General features: G+C 33.7%; 1 protein-coding gene across 6 annotated transcripts in view; it reads left to right on the top strand.

The window, feature by feature from the left end:
* DGKB (diacylglycerol kinase beta) overlaps nucleotides 1-17,499 on the top strand; it is a 782,610-nt gene that overhangs the window by 259,470 nt on the left and 505,641 nt on the right. For 2 of the 6 annotated variants that reach the window (XM_023732276.1, XM_004377412.2), the window contains one exon: nucleotides 12-14. The exons of the other annotated variants lie outside the window; for them this stretch is intronic. In XM_023732276.1, coding sequence (XP_023588044.1) covers nucleotides 12-14 — 3 coding nt within the window. The remainder of the gene's footprint in view (nucleotides 1-11; nucleotides 15-17,499) is intronic. 6 annotated transcript variants of the gene reach the window in all.

The following is a 17,499-nucleotide window of genomic DNA, read 5'->3' as shown; positions in this document are numbered from 1 at the left end:
AGAGTAACTAGCAAGTACGTGGACTCTGAGATGGGAGAAAAGTGGCATACCTAAAGGGCATCATAGAGATCATTGGCTGAACCTGAGTGAGCAGGGGGAAGATAGTAGAGGAGAGGGTCAAAGATGCTATAGGGCTCATATTGTTTAGGGCAATTTAGGTAATTTTAAGATCTTTAACTTTTATTTTAGAAAATAGGAAGTCATTAGAAGATTTTAACCAAAAGAGGGAATGGTATGATTTATACAACTTTCGTGTTAAGTGGGCAAAAATGGAAAAAAAAAAATGACACTTCAATTTTCTCAGAGAAAAAAGAAAGTAAGTAATTACATGAGAGTGAGGATCTTGTATGAGGTGTGAGAAGTTTGAGGATTAGTAAGAAGATATGAAAGAGTCACATAGGAAAGTGGAAGATGAAAGGACCAAGGAAATACCGTATGATAGCCAGGCGGTACTGAGGAGCCACTGCTAGTCAATGATCATAAAGTTAGAGCAAGACCAGTAAGCTGGAATGAGTATATTTCTCTAGTCACTTTCAATTATATTTCTGTAGTTACACTTCAGCTCCAGGAATGGAAAAGGCATAGCTCAGTCTTCTTAACAAGGAGTGGGTTTTGGCCAAATATGATTAGAAGAGAGAATAGCTAAGGAGTTGAAAGTGTATGCAAGGTAATGGTTATAATGATTGACCATGGGACTTAAGCTGGGAAACAAGGGAAGTAAGGACATGAAGAATGAGGTGCAGTAATGGATGTTAGGAGCCATACATTGTGGACTACAGTGGAGTCAAAGATTGTTGGAATCAAGGTTGTTGGTGTCAGGTTATGAGAGTGAGTGAAGTAGATATTGCAATTATGAAGGGGTTGCAGTTATTGATAATGATTTGTATTAATTCATTTAATTCTCACAATGACTTTATAAGGTAAATAATTATCTCCATTTTACGTATGAGGAAATTGAGAAACAAGAGGAGTTAAGTAAATTTCCCAGTGTAACATGGCTAGTAAGTAGTAATCCAGGATTTGAACCTAAGTGGTATCAATCCAGAGCCTGTGCACTGAGCTCATCATTCCTACCCTTTTAACAAGTCCCAGTTGGGATTTTCTCCTGTGTGTCTTATCTTAGTGACTGTAGTACCTTCATACTCATTTTTCTCAGGCCAGAAACTCAAGAATCATCTTTGATTCCTCATCTTGAATATCAAATGAATCATTAGGCAGCTTATTTTAATGTCTTTAATCCTTCCTCTTTGCTTGAACCCAGCTGTAATTGCTTTATATGTTACCCTCACAGATTTTCCCTAGGATCGTCACAGTAGAATCCTTGTGGAACAGCCTCAGCAAAGCATTGTCCAAACTACTTCCAAAGTCAACTCTCAAAAATGCAAATACGATTATGTCCCTTTCACACTTAAAATATTTTCAATGATTCCCCATTTGAATTCCAAACTCTCTTATATAATAAACAAGGTTTTTTAACTGGATCAACCCACCCTATCTAACACCACCTTACACACTACAAATTAAGGATAATTTCATCTACTTATAATTCTGTAAGTATAGCTGCTTCCTCAAGTCTTTAAAGTTTTGTATGTTCTAAAAAATTACCCTAAATCATTTCTCTGTAAAATTTCCTCCACCTTGCTAAGTAGAAATTAAAGGTTACTTTTTTATTGTTAAACAGCTATATTGATTATTGTACCCATTAACTGGTGAAATTCTCAGCTAAAACAGATAAGTAACATTATTCTGCCCACAAAATTGCTTAAGCTTTGCTCTGACTGATGGGCTCTGAGACTTTTCAGTCTGAATTCTCATTAGCTTCCTGGGAATAATTCCACACTGTATGATCCTTGTGAGGTTTTAACCCTTTGTTAAAAGAAAACCATTATTCCTCACAAATAACATAATCTTGTTTTTTATTCTTCACTATAGTTTCTTTCTTAAAAAATTGTAAGTCCCAGTTTGTCATGCTAAAATTCTCCAAGAGGAGCAGGTGAGCTGCAGACTCAGTTTAGTTATATTTTAGAAAATGTAAAAAGAAGAACTTAAGTTACCCAGTTTTTACTCAGTCTTTTTTTTTTCTTCCAATAGCCCTTGACTCTGTGGTCAGGGATTGGTTATTGAATGAGGTGTATAAACTCAATATGAATTCCTAATTCCTGGTAGAAGCTCATATAACCCTGCATCTTAATGACGTACTGCAAGGTTAAGGTTCATAGCAGCAGTCTTCTGATATTTCAGAAAATCTTTGTGAGTGTCATAGGTAAATAAAGAATATGTGTATTTTAATTTCTGTGCCACATTTCTTAGCCTCCCAATCCCTCTCTGACCGTTGTTTTATATGTGTATATATTTATTTATTTCATATATATATACATTTTTTTTTTTTTTAATTTCTGCACCACACTAGTTAGCTTTCCAACCTCTCCCTGATGGTTGTTTTTAACCTTAAGTTAATGATTCAGTAGATGTATGCTCACCTCCTATGGAAATTAGCAAAGTAAGCATCTTCTCTCCTCAATGATATGCATTTATAATGTGTACTATGAGTGAATTCCACAGATAATTGGTCTTGATAGCAGCTATTGCTGTAAAAATAGATTAAAATAAACTACTCTGAAATTAAAACTGTCATCTTTCCAGGTGATTTTTTTTTCCATTCATATGGAAAAAAATACCAATAATTCCACACATCAGATATAATCATTGTTTTCAGTGGAATTATTGGACAACTTGCATATTTTGAGGAAGTATCAAGGAACTATATTACTTAAAATTTACATAGGGTGGGGTTATTTTTATCAAGATTTTTCCATGAATGTGTTTACTTATAATGATTTCTTTGAATTTTTTTTCCAGCAAAAAGTATTACAACCACAGTCTATTTATTGAAGAGAATGTAGAACCATTTACAAAAGTAGATTTCTTGCAGATCTTCCCTCAACCTACCTACAGGCAGTTGTTGGGTAAAACCAAACTATCTAGTCATGACTCTTCGTAAGCAACTTAATTTTTATAAAAGGGCATTGTTGTTGTTAGGTGCCATTGAGTCAATTTCCACTCATAGTGACCCCATATGACAGAATAGAACTGCCCCATAGGGTTTTCTAGGCTGTAATCTTTATGGGAGCAAATAGTTGGGTCTTTCTCGATTGGAGCATTAACTCTTTCCAATTGATTAGCAAAACAGGTGCTGTGCCTTTAATGGACCTCATTTAAACGCTGCTTTCTTTGTTCTTGCTACAGATCACACCCTGAAATCTCTGCTTTCCAATCTTAATCCAAGTGACATTGCAAGAAATTATAATAATTTCATGTAAAACATTGCCGGATGTGCATGCAGTACAACCACTCTTCTGCATTCTAAATTACTCCGAAGCCAAGCCAGACTTAATCTATGTCACTTTAGCCCTCTCAGAGATTTTCTTTTATTAAATTGGGTCATACCATTATGTCATTATCCAACATTGAGAGGCACATAAAGAAATAGTCATATGAAACCCCCTGTTGTAAAACTGTGTATATGTTGTTGGTGATGTCCTCCATTACATGACAGAAATCTCTCTCAGTTCTGTTCCTCATTTTGTGTTATCTTTTGGACCTTGTGAATCTTGTCATTGTCATGTTTTCTTTTCTGTCTTTAGAAAGCTTGGAGTTAAATTTATACCCACATTTGACTATGATGCTAGGTATATGGTATTTACTTCTGTGTGCAATCTTTATTATTATTTTGCCCATAAATTTCCTTTCACTTTAATGGCCTCATTTAGTACTTTTTAAATTACTTTTTATACTACATAAATTTGTTAGATCACAGAAATCAATGGAATAGGCTACAAAGAGTCCCTTTGATTCTTAGAGTAATCTCATAGAAGAAGGTATAAATCGACCAGTTTCTCTAGATCATGCTATAGTCTTACATCAATTGCTTTTTTTTATTTTAAATAATCAGACAAACTGGGTCTATAGGAGTGCACATCATTTTATGATTCTTTAGTGCATAGGGCGGGGAAGGAGGAGGCTTTTAGTCAATTGATTCTGCCATCACAACAAAATAAACCTTGAGATCTCTCATAAAAAAAATAGCATTTTGAACTTTGTTTGAACAGTGAAAAGAAGCAGATCATCATAAAAATCATTTGTATTATATTTAGTTCCATGATTTAATTTAGTTTTTGCTATGTAAGACGATTCTACATTATTATGTAAACGCAAAGTTCTTACTCTCTAAATAAGGGGTTGATTATGAAGTCAAATTTTCCGTGCATATATATGTACTTGTTAAATTGTTAAACTAAAACAAGCATGATATAATGTTGTGTATTATACTGATTATTTTAAATTGAGTTTATATTACAGATAAGTATCTACTGTTTATATACTGTTATTATTAATGTCGTTAATGTATCTTTAAGATCACTATGATAATCAGTGTACATTATTTTATATAAATATCTGCAGTGCCAGATTTCTTCTGTATTTTCTGGTTTATCTAATTCATTCTTTCTTCTGTACGTTGGCTTTTATTAAAGTCACTGGAGCTAAAACTGCAGATAAAAACAGACTATTGGGCAAGGCTGATAGACATTACATATTACTGTGTGAAAATAATACTTGTAGGAGTTTTCGGGGAGGGAGACTTAGCCTATCCTGAGAGTGAACCAAGGAATAAATGAACATTTTCTTGAAGAAATGATGCCTGAGGTCAGTCTTAAAGAATAAATAGAGATTTGACAGGCAAGTGTAGAGTATGAATAGTCAGAGTCAACAGAGTACATAGTATGATCATGAAACTACAAAAAGTTTTATTAGGGGCTATGTGGAAAGTTGAAGCTAGAGAGACAGACAAGATCTGAGATAGTGAAAACCCTGGCCTGTCTTGTCAAGGAGTTGGGCTTTATTCAGTATAGCTGTGAGACTACATGATCAAGTTTGTGTTTTATAAAAATAATTCTGATAGCATTATGACTTAAATTTAAAGCAGGGCGCAGAACCAATATAGGAGCCCTGGTGGCACAGTGGTTAAGAGCTTGTCTGCTAACCAAAAGGTCAGCAGTTCGAATCCATCAGCTGCTCCTTGGAATCCTCTGGGGCAGTTCTGCACTGTCTTATAGGGTCACTATGAGTTAGAAGCGACTTGGCGGCAATGGGTTAGGTTTTGGTTAGAGGCGATATGAGAGAGTGTCATTAGAGGGTTGTCGTGTGAATGATGAAAAGACAATAACAAAGTAAGGAAATGAGGCAATCAGGAGAGAAAATTGTAGCAAAAGAAAAAACTGAAACTAAACCCATTGTTGTCTGATTCATAGCAACCCTGTAGGACAGAGTAGAATTGCTCTATAGGGTTTCCAAACCTGTAAATCTTTACGGAAGCAGACTGCCACATCTTTCTCCCACAGAGAGGCTGATGGGTTCAAACCACCAAACTTTTGGTTAGCAGCCAAGTGCTTAACTACTGCCATCAAGTCAATTTGAACTCCTAGCAACCCTATAGGACAGAGTAGAACTGACACATAGGGTATCCAAGGCTTAAATCTTTATGCAAGCAGACTGTCACATCTTTCTCCCGTGGAGTGGCTAGTGGGTTCGAACAGCAAACCTTTTATTTAGCAGCCAAGCCCTTAACCTCTGTGCCCCCAAGGCTCCTTAAAAATTGTAGCAGGGAGTGGAATATAAGGATTTGATTTGATTTCAGAATAGATTAGCTCCAGATGATCTTTAGGTCCAAAATGTGGCCATGGATCTGAGTAGCTCAACTGGTGTGCAAGGGAGGTTCACTAAATGTTAACAGGTTAAGGACGCTGAGAATGGATTATTGGATAGATTCATCAGCATGGACCTTAAAGCCATCCAGGCTGATTACAGTGTCTTGATGAAATGGTTGCTATATGACAGCAGTGAATAAGTGATAGTTGTCCTCTCTCCATGTAGAGGGGAGAACTATTAGACTCTATGAGCCTTAAATGATAAGAGATTCTAATTCGAGGCTAGAGGAATGATGATTTTGATGGAAGCCCAAGAGATTTTCATGAAAACTATAGAACCAGCAGTGAATGAGAGTAGCCTATTTTCACGAGCTTACAGGAAGAATGGCGATGACTAAGAGAGGAAAAGGATTATTTGTTTATTTTGAACAAGGGCACCAGAGGGCCTAGTGAAAAGTTTTAGAAAGGAGGTGAGGTGTGGAAAGTTTTTTCAGGAGAAAGAAAGCAGGAATAAGCAATTAGATATGATAGCCAGAAACAATAAATGACTAGAGGCTTAGGGTTCTGACATGAACTCTGTATCCGTGGGTAAGCAGCTTCCTTCAAATGGTTCCAGAATGGTGGCAAATGATTTGTGTCCAGAATATAAAAATAACTCTTATAAATCAATAAGAAACAAGCAAACAAACAATCCAATTCAAAAGGGAAAAAGACCTAAACAGGTATGTGAACAACATATAGAAATGGCTTAAAAATATATGAATGTGTGATCAACAGCACTATTAATCAGGAAAATGCATATTAAAATCTCAGTAGATAACACTACACACCCACTAGAATGTTTAAAACAATTGAAAATCCTGAAGTTCAGAAATGACATGGAGCAACTTGATCGTTCATACATTATAGGTGGGAGACTAAATTAGTTCAACAACTTTAGAACACTGTTTGGCAATACACTGCCTGTATTTAAATCCTGGCTTTGTCACTAGTTTTGTGGCATGAGGCAAGTTAGTAAGCACTTTGTGCCTCTTTATTTCACTTGTAAAATGCAACTGAATGAATTAATCATGCAAATTGCTTACAACCATGCCTGGGATATAGTAAGTGCTCAGTTAATATAATCTAATATTATTGTAATTATTCATATTCTATTGGAAATGGGAAAGTGAATTTTAACTTTTTTATTGTAAAACAACTATAAACTCATTAAAGAAAATTTGAAAAGCAATGCAAAATATAAAAATAAGAGAAAAAATAAAATTGTAACTCAAGCTTTATTAATATGTAAATAGAATCAGTATTAAAATTTACTTCTTGTTTTTTAGGTATATATTTTTGACATGTTTGTAATTAAACTTAATATACCAAGTGGCATCCTATTTTAACACTTAAACTGATATCATTAGATGTTTATATGTTTCCATATATTATTCAACATCATTATTAATGGCTACATCATATCTCAGTAATTTAATAGAAACAGTCCCTATATCTGGCATGTTTCTGATTCTTATGTTGTTATTATAAATGATACTTAAATGAACATGTTTATGAAGAGTGGTTACTCTTGGCTACTCACTAATCAATATTGGAAAGTATCATTTTCTTCCCATACTGTTATTATGTGTTCTACAAATGAATCAGATGTCCCCATTATTTAGTTTCTTCTGAACTGTAAACACACTTCCAATTCAGGAACACAATTATTGAAATGTGTCCTAAAACCAAAAATTAGTTTTAGAATAAACTATTAATTATTTAAGCATTTTAGATTAATTTTATCTTATTTTTAAACTGTAATATTCTTAGGATATAGACTAAAAATAGTAGTCACTGGTAGGAAGTGATATGATGTAAAACAAATATTTTTTAGCATTATGTCTTTTTGAACCAACTGGGTATTCTTCCTTAAATACTTTATCTTGTTATTCTATCCTTTATTACCACAAGTTAACTTATAGAATAAAGTTAATCAAAATGTCAACATGATAAATGAGGCTTGTTAGCTCAGAGAGAGAAAAAAATCTATTTAGAAAATTATAAATTCCAATTTTTTTTTTTTAGATTTGATTCCAATAGTCCCAATTCTACCCCTCTTTCTTCACTTTTGACTCTGAAAACTTGGCCAAGCCGTAGTATTGCTGAAGCAGTGATCTATGTATCTACATATAGCACCCTCAGAGAACCATATGCTTATATTAACTTCTCATCTTCTTCCGATCTTCCTTGCTCTTCTACAATTATAAGAATTCTACTAAATTGTGTATTATAAATATGGAGATCAAGTCTTCAATAGCATAACCCACCCCCCCACCCGAAAAAAAAAAAGAAAAACCACTGCCGTTAAATTGATTCCGACTCATAATAACCCTGTAGGTCAGAGTAGAACTGCCCCATAGGGTTTCCAAGGAGAGGCTGGTGGATTTGAACTGCTGACCTTTTGGTTAGCAGCCGAGTTCTTAACTACTGTGCCACACAGCATAGAGTGTGTTGAATTTTTCCTCAGAGCATGCATTTAACCAAATCATTATTCCTCAGCAGTGTCAGAAGGTCTGTTTACAAGTGGAAGTATGGAGTGTGTATCTTTCTTACAGTCCAAGTATTATGGGATTTTTCTGTTCTTTTTATTACTTAACTCTAACTAACAACAGTTAATAATAACAACCCCAATCCTAAACATCAGCCAATTATGGAAGGGAGTTAATTGATTTCTCTGTGATTATGAAATTTGGATTTTGAATTCTTTGTGACTCTATTTCCAAAGCTAGTTACAGAGCTTTCATAACGTCCCCTCCCAGTGTAGAGTCTGGTGGGGAGATGTGAATAGTTGCCTAAGGATGTGTCTTGCTGCACTCAGCTTCAGTTTTTATTTAACATTATTTTTCCTGCTTCACCCTCTTTTCCAGTTACCTCTTTAACTTTTAACCACAGTTACTGGTCATCTATTTTCTTGGAATTCTTTATATAACTACCAAAGATCAGTGCCCATATAATTTTCTTTTTTGTCTGAAGAGTGGGGACAAAGCACACTGTCAGTGCTCAATAAATGTTTTATCAATGTCACTACTTAATATTCATTTAATTAATATTCATTATAGATCAATTCATAATTGTCATCGTAGTAATGATAGGGAAAAAGGAATCTCATTTTTTCATATTTTGAAAATCGAACTCAGACTCAATTTCATGATATTCATAAAGGAGGACTGCTTATTTATTTATTTATTAATGTGCAGAATTCTGAATGTTCCTGTACATTTTTATCAGTGATTTTCTGATTCAAATTCCAATAAGGAGCACATTAAGTACTAGAGCCCTGTAACATTCATTAAACGTGTGTACACCGTTTGGCAGATTGTTAATGTGTATAAACATTAAGGAGGCATAGAATATGAAAAGCGGAAATGACCCAGCACCACTGAATGATGATTGCTTCATCTATACTTGGGAGATAAACCCCTTTAACCCATTATATTGTCTTAGTTAAACCGGTTTTACTGGTTTCTAAAGAACCCATCTTTATGCTGACCTAGGTGGTATTATGTAGAAAATGTACATATATAAACAGGGTCTAGTCTTGAAGAAAAAGTTCATATATTGTCACTATTGAGACTTGTTTCTACTGAAATGTCTATAGTAGATTTCTATTATTAGGAGATTTATTTTTTAGTAGGTATGTAAATATATCCATGCAAGTTTCTGTGATATTTTCCACCTAAATTATAGCTGTATCTAAAACAAGTTTTAATAATATTTTAAGGAAACAAACTTGTACCATGTTAGGTTTGTCACAACTTAAGGGAAGCAAAAATAAAAGGCTCATAAGAGAAAAATTGGCAGTTTGGTTAAAAGGGATTCCGATGGAAATCTAAAACAAGCAGTCATCAATGAGCACATGTCTAAGGTAGGGTTAAAAAATATTCAGAAGCTAAAATATGTGAAATAGACCAAAATAGAACATGGAATCTCAGATATTTCTCTGATACAAAAAATGAGGATGTGAGATTAATGACTCATCTAAATTATTCTAAAACTTATTGCAAATAATATTTGAGGAAGCTTACATAAATATACAATATGCAGCAAAATAAAATGTAGTAAGATTGTGTCAAAATGAAGTTAGAACTTAGAATTTTATGTCACAACATCCTAAAAAGTTGGGACACATCTGGGCGAGGTGATCATCAGTGGTATTGAGGTTACTGTATAATAACATGAAAAACTGAATTAAATTCTATTTTATACTTCATTTCAAAATAAATTAAACATGGATTAAAAGTTTAATTTTTGCATGGGGAAGGCGTATTTACCAAAAAGATTAAAATGTTGATAAATTTGACTAAAAACTGAACCAAAACCCAGTCTTCCCCATTTCTGACATTTTTGGATGTAACAAATGTCTTAAGGCCAGAAATAACTGCCACTACCAGTTCTTGAAATCCAAACTTCCCTATTCATCAGTGTTGGCCCCCAAACTATAACATTCTTAGTCACTGTTCTCCAGAACAGCTGTATCATGCACTCACCAATTTCATTAGTATCCTCACTCTATCACCACCAAATAGTTGTTTAGTCTCTATTTCTCTGTGATATAGTGAGAACTAAGGCCCCTTTCTGCCACCTGCCCACACAGATACAATTACTAAAACTGATTAATCACTTTGTATATGTCAGTCACTCTTCTAGGTACTTTATAGGTACTATCTCACTGAATCTTCCCAACATCCCTAAGAGAAAGAACCATTATTATCCATAATTTACAGATGAGGAAGCAGAGGCAAGGTATAAGCCAATATGCTTACTATAGGTAGCAATTGGCAGCACCAGGATTTGAATCCAGCAGTCTACCTTCTCCTTTCTCACTCCTAACTTTGTATCTGTCATAAACCCCTATCTGAGGAAGAGCTGTTCTTTCTTCTACTCAGTGCTATTTCCTGTATTTGTATAAGGATCTGATTTTTGTCTGCCTCTTCAAGGAGCCAGAAGTACATGCAGGTGTAAATATATACTCACTGTGTCAAGTTCCTCTCCTCCTTTCCTTCTCAACCCATACAAGTCTAACTTCTGACTGTAAAATGGTCTGAACTCCTCTTACCCTCAGTACTAAATCAAATAGGTACTGTCTTAAGTAGGGTTCCCAAGGAGCAGAGCATGAAACAGGGATTTAGATGTATGTGATTTATGGAGCACGGAGGGCTCTTCAGGAAAAACTGGTAAACCAGAAAAGAGCCAGGAGAGCAAAGGGGCAAGCTCTGAGGAAGGAACTGGTAAGAGGTAGAGTTTAGTCTTGACCTGACCTTGATCTTGGGATTCTGGAGCATAGCACATACCATAGAATTATTCCTATCTCAAGGCAAGGAAGCTGACCTTTCCTAACTCACATTAGTCAATCATTAGCTATGGCATGAGCCACAGGTCTGGGGCATTCCTACTCCTGTGAGCAAAGGATAATTCTTCAGAGAAGAGGGAGCCAAGAAAAAATACTTTAGACAGTGACAAAAATATCAAATAAATATTTAAATGCATATGTGACAGGTAGGGTTACTTTTTAAAATCATTAATCACTTATGTATAATTGAATTTTATTTTTATAAGTTAATGCAATTGAGTTTAAAGTGTGTAATGAGGTAATATTAGTGGACGTCTATTTAGCATTGTATTTAGTTTCTGGAGTGATACTTGAAGAATTTATAGTTATTGCTAAAGTTTGAAAAGCTTATGATGGTTATTTTGTTGTAGTTATAGAAAATATCCAATAGATGGTACTGTGAAATGCCTAACATGTAAAATAAAATGTAAGTAGAGGGGTTAAAGGGAATATTTCAAATTTCTTAGGGGAATCATAATGTTTTCCTCTGGAAATTAAATTACATTTTAAAATCTTTTTTTTTTTCCAAGATAGCTTAAGTGATATAGTAGACTATTTAAGAGATCATAAATATTCACTGTCTTCAGTGTGTCTCAGAAGACGAAAATTGATTTTTACTTCAAAGTGAATCATAAACATGTTCATATGATATCAAGTAGAACTTTTTTGTGATGACTACTCTTATTTAATGTAGTATTTTTTTTTGTGAATTTTTCTTTAAATACAGTATTTTTGGCAAGCAACTACAGCTGTGTGTCTTTGTTACTGAAATTCCCAAAAATACTTTCCCATTAAAAATAAAGCAAACTTGTGTTACACAGTTTCTCTCCTTGCTTAACAGGAGTGGGCTCATTATTTCTTTTCTTTCATTTCTTAGTCTGGTTTCCACCAAAAGCAATTTAATAGCTGAGTGAAGCAATATACCAGATTGTAAATATAACGTGCATAGAGAAGTGTGCGTGTATGTATATATACATACAGTTGTTGTTATTAGGTGCCGTCAAGTCAGTTCCAACTCATAGCAACCCCATATGACACAGTAGAACTACCCTACAGGGTTTTCTTGGCTGTAATCTTCATGGAAACAGATCGCCAGGTCTTTCTCCTGGGAGCTGCTGAGTAGGTGCAAACCACCAATCTTTCTGTCAGCAGCTGAGTGCTTAACTGCTTGCACCACCAGGGCTCCATACATATATAAAATCTTACAGAGTTAAAATTTCATAGGGGGAAAAAACAATAATTTAAAAACTGGTTGGATTGTGTTCCTAGAGTATCTTAAAGATAACAGTTTCTAGATTGCCTAATTTACCTTATTGCTCATTCAGAATTTCCGTTATAAAGCTGTACATATCTATTTATAGAAACGAATGTCAATGTTTGATTACCAAACCTAAGTTATAAAACCTACTTTGAAAGCTGAAAATTTCTGAGGAATTATGTGATAACATGGAAAGCTTCAAAATATATGTAAATTTTACTTTGAATATTATTCTATGGTTTTTAAATTTTTATGTTACTGTTCATGGCATTATTCTTCAATAATGCTGACTATTCCTTGGTATAAAGGTTGTTTATTAATTTATTCAATAAAATTTTTATTGAATGTGACTATATGCCATGTCCTAGAGATTCTAAGACAAATAGGTCTTATGTAGACTGTTTTTGTGTAAATCAGCAACTTCTTGTAGGATATTCATCATACATCCTTAGATTCTTTATGCATATACTATTTTTGATCATATTTAATATAATCTGAATGTATAAGATAGTATGCAGCCTTTTAAAAAGAATATATTCTTAGGTGCATATGAATGTTTTATTTAAGAAGAAATATGCTGTTGAAATAACTTTAGTTTAAATTATTGAAGATGTTTTCTTTAAAAAAAAGTTTTTCAACTGTTATCTCCTAAGTCATGTCAAAATTAATATGTCAGATTGTTAACATAAACCTGTGGGATGGACAGCTAATTGCCTGGATACTTGAAGTTAAAAATGATTTTTTCCACCAAGTATATTCAATGTGAAATGTAACATCTTTATGAAATCATCAGAGATAATGGGGCCTCTAGAGCCCTACCTAGATTCTTTAAGCTTTTGTACCCGTTGAGTACTAGGCTGTTTTCAAAAACAGTGACATGCACTGATTCATTCGCTCAGATTTCCTTGTACACTGGATGTACATAACATTATATGGCAAAGTTCATACTTCAACTAAATGGGTTTAAATATAAACTGTGCGTGCAGATTTCAAATGATAGTCTCTTAATAGATCTCAGATATTCTTTATTGCTACCCTCTTTTATTTCAGTAACATTTTAATTAATTCACACTGATTTAATAAATGTACACTGAGACTTGTTTCCTAATGAGGGCACATTTAGAGGAAAGGTTTTGCATCATTCTGATATCCTGTGGGTAATTATGTTCTAATTATATGGTCGGGGGAAAAGAGTCTCCAACTCAGTACTGATATTGTTCATTGGACCCAATTAATTACATGCACATAATGAAAGTTCATGATAAGGTTGACTGGCAGTCAGTGTAAAAATTTAACTCAATTGAATCTTGGCCTAACGTGAGTACAGAATTGGACTTTAACCTGGTTAGAAAATACTTTGGTATGAGATGAGTGGATATTTAGAGGGGTAAGAGATGGGAACAAATTCCATTATAGCCTTTTTTTTTTTTTTTTTTTAAATTCACAGTCATTTCCATATATGTTAAAAGGAAAATACTAAGCAGCCTGATGCTTTAATTCTAAATATCATTATCAATATTTTTTCATTTCTTCCAAAACAGTAAATTTTCTTGTATTCTAGATAACAGCACTAAGTGTACAATGATAAATTTCTAGGACTAACACATCTTTGTTGACTGAAACTAGGCACAATAGGAAATAATATAGATTAGCATTATAAACATTAAGATTCAGTAGATAATAATTTATTATATTTGGGTTCTTTTGAGGGGTTGCTGTTTTTAAAACTACTAACTCCACTCAGACCCTTATCCCAAACATACACAGCCATGATCACATGCATGCACACACTTACAAATAGGTATCTGTTAATTATGTATATGTAAATTAGGAGTTCTAAAAAAAAACCTGAAATAATAACTAATTATTAAGAATATGTTTCCAAAAAAATGGAATGTATGTTTCGTTTTGAAATATATTTTGTAGATGGTTGAGTTTGATGTTCAAGAATTTTGCCACACTTATAGCAAAAAACCAAAGCCATGCTCTAAATATCATCTCCAATCTTTCTCCTGCTCAGTTTCATTGTATTTTTTGCTCAGAGTTACGCAGGGACAGTACTAGGATTGAGGCAAAAGAGCAGTGAGGATTTTGTTCTTTCTCTCTTCTTCTTAGCCCTTCCTGTCACCCTCTCTTTTTTTCTACATTGCTGTCCGTCTTAGATCTTTTCTCTCTCTTTCTGTATCTTCCCTTCTTTCTCTCCCTTCTAATGGCCCCAAAATAGATATTTTTCATTACCAAAAAAAAAAAAAAAAAAAAAACTGTTGGTTTCTATCTACTTATTAGTAACAAATAGTTTCAGATGAAGAAAGTGCAACCAGTCCTTTCTTGCTGGGCTTTAAATAGGCAGTGAAAATTACAGGTATCATTTGAGTATCTAGTTAACATAATAGTTAACATTTATTGAGAACAAAAATATGCCAGGCATAATCCTTTTAATCCTAAGGGTAAGTAAAATTATTATGCTTATTGTACATTTGAGGAAATTGAAGCTTACAGAGATTAAAGAATTTATATAAAATCAAAAAACATGCAAGTGGCAGAAGCAATATTTACTTTATTCAAAATCCCATGTTCTAAAACCTATTTTTCATACTCAAGTGGCAGTCCCTACCAATTGTTGAGTCATGAAATAAATTAATGGAACTAAACCAACATTTCAAAAATGGAGTATTTTGGTTTAGTGGGAGGATAGAATGAGACAATAAACATGAAAGTAATTAAAAAAAAATTAAACATGCTTATATCAATATAAGGTATAAGTCTTAACATTTTTACTTTAGTCTTGTTATAACTGATGACCGTTTTAATGAGAATGCTGTGCTCTTATTATAATTTTAACTGAGTCAACCTCAAGTAATCTCCACCAAAGATTTTTCTTTGTCCTATGACAATTTGGATTAAATTGTCAATTTAAAATGATTGCATGTTAGAAAATCTGAAGACAAGACATATACTAAAAATTAAGAATAATAGGATTTTTAAAAATTCTTTGATATTAGGTTAAACATAATAAGTGCCCTGAAGGCAAATGCATCTTTTAAACTAATTGTCTGAACTGTGTATTTAATATTAAAATGATAACTGATTAAATAAAATCCATCACATTCCTTTATAGTCACATCTGATGTTTGATTAAATAAAAAATATACAGTTCCTGTATTAATTCTGATTAAAAATATATTGCATTTACAATTATACACTCATGATGATTTTCAAAAACTAAAACGTTTACTTTGATTTTCATTGATATTTAAACATTACAGTACATAAGAAGTTGCTACTTTTTCTTTGATCTAGGTACTATGCTTTTCCTGTTTTAACTCCGAGATAAGCTACTAATGAGCATGTTAATTTAGCATACACTTTTTGCCTATACATCTTTTTAAAAAAGTATTTATTTTTGTTGTTGAAAATATTCTCAGCAGAACATACACCAATTCAACAATTTCTGCATGTACACGTCAGTGACATTGATTACATTCTTCAAGTTGTGCAACCATTCTCACCCTTCTTTAAACTGTTTCTCCCTCCATTAACATAAACACCCCCAGGCTTCTTATCTAACCTCTGAAGTTACTGCTGTCAGTTAGCTCATATGTATGTTGTTTTAATTGTTGTATTTTGAGTGAAAGTTTACAATTCAGGTTAGTCTCTCACACAAAAATTTATACATTGTATGTTGTTTTTATCACCATTGTTTTTGGAGTGAACTTGTAGCATTGTTCTCAGACAGCTGAGTCTTGCTGTAGAAAATCATCAGGCCTGGTGGCTTTCTTGTTACATATTTATGAGGCCCCAGCTAGGCCCTCAAGCTTCCTTGATCCTGTTACTCACCCTTAGTCAACTGCTTTCACAGTCTCTGAGGATAGTATCAGATCTCTGCTATTTCCTTACTTTCTTCATCTTACTACCTCTCTGCCAACTTCACTCATTCTCAGTAGATAAGCCATATCCGTACTGTCCTGAGAAAGAGGAAGCCTCAAGCACCCATAACTATAAATCCCCAATGTTCTATACAAGTGGAAGCAAAGTAGAGGTCATTTAATAACGCTAAGCTTCAATTTCATCCTACAGTGTCTTTCTTTCTTTTTGGGGTAGAGGTACCTTAAAATGGGCTTTGCATTATTCAACTTGGCATAGTCTTTGCATTTTGTGATATCAGGTTGGCTTCACCCATTTGTGTAACATACTTGGCTCCTGTGAGTTTTTGCTTTTGAGACTTCTAGGAGTGTAAACCATAACCTATTTTTTTCTCCATCATTAGGTTCTCACTCAACAGGAATAGATTTGGAAAAGTGTAAAACCTGCCTATGTGAGCTTCTGCCTCCTTTGAAACTTTGCTTTATAAAGAACCTCTTATTTATCATTTATGTTCAAAACTTCCTTCTCTGATTTTCTGCTCCTCTTTTCTAGAAAACTTCAAACTTACCCATATTTCCTTCTGTAAAAAGAACAACTCTGAGTATCCATGAAAATAGTGTTTATTATTTCTCTCCCACTCGGCCCTATGCTGTCTTTCCCAAACTACTAGAACTTCATTGTTTTCACTGGGGAAAACAAATATACATATACATGGTTTTCTTCATTGAGGAAACATTTTTGCACATTCTTTAGGCATTAGAGGAAATAATAAAAAGGTAGAAAGGAAGAGCAATTTTTCTCACAAAATTTATTATAAAAATTCTGAAACACAGTACAATGAATCCAGTATATTCTCAGTTAGATTCAGTGGTTGTTATTATTTTCCATCATTTCATATATGTATACACCTATTCCCCACTTATCAATCATCTCATTATCCAACATTTTGCATTTACGACAATAATAAAAAATCTACTATCTGACTATTTTGAGCATTAATGATGTATATCTGGCAGTAAAGAACCCCGAGGTGAAAGGCGAGAATAATGCTGGTTGTGATGGTTAAGGTTATGTGTCATCTTGGCTAGGCCACGATTCTCAGTGGTTTGGCAGTTATGTAATGATGTAATTTGGCAGTTAGGTAATGATGTAGTCATCTTCCATTTTGTGATTTGATGTAATCATTCTCCGTTTCACATAACACTGATTTTTGCATAACAACCTGGTCTTTGGAACCTTACCATATTAGTAAGTGAGGAGTGGGTGTATATTTCTGTATATGCATATGCATATATATATAT

Source organism: Trichechus manatus, unplaced genomic scaffold (assembly GCF_000243295.1).
Source record: "Trichechus manatus latirostris isolate Lorelei unplaced genomic scaffold, TriManLat1.0 scaffold00050, whole genome shotgun sequence".
NCBI lineage: Eukaryota > Metazoa > Chordata > Mammalia > Sirenia > Trichechidae > Trichechus > Trichechus manatus.
This window is presented reverse-complemented; position numbering and strand designations above follow the sequence as displayed.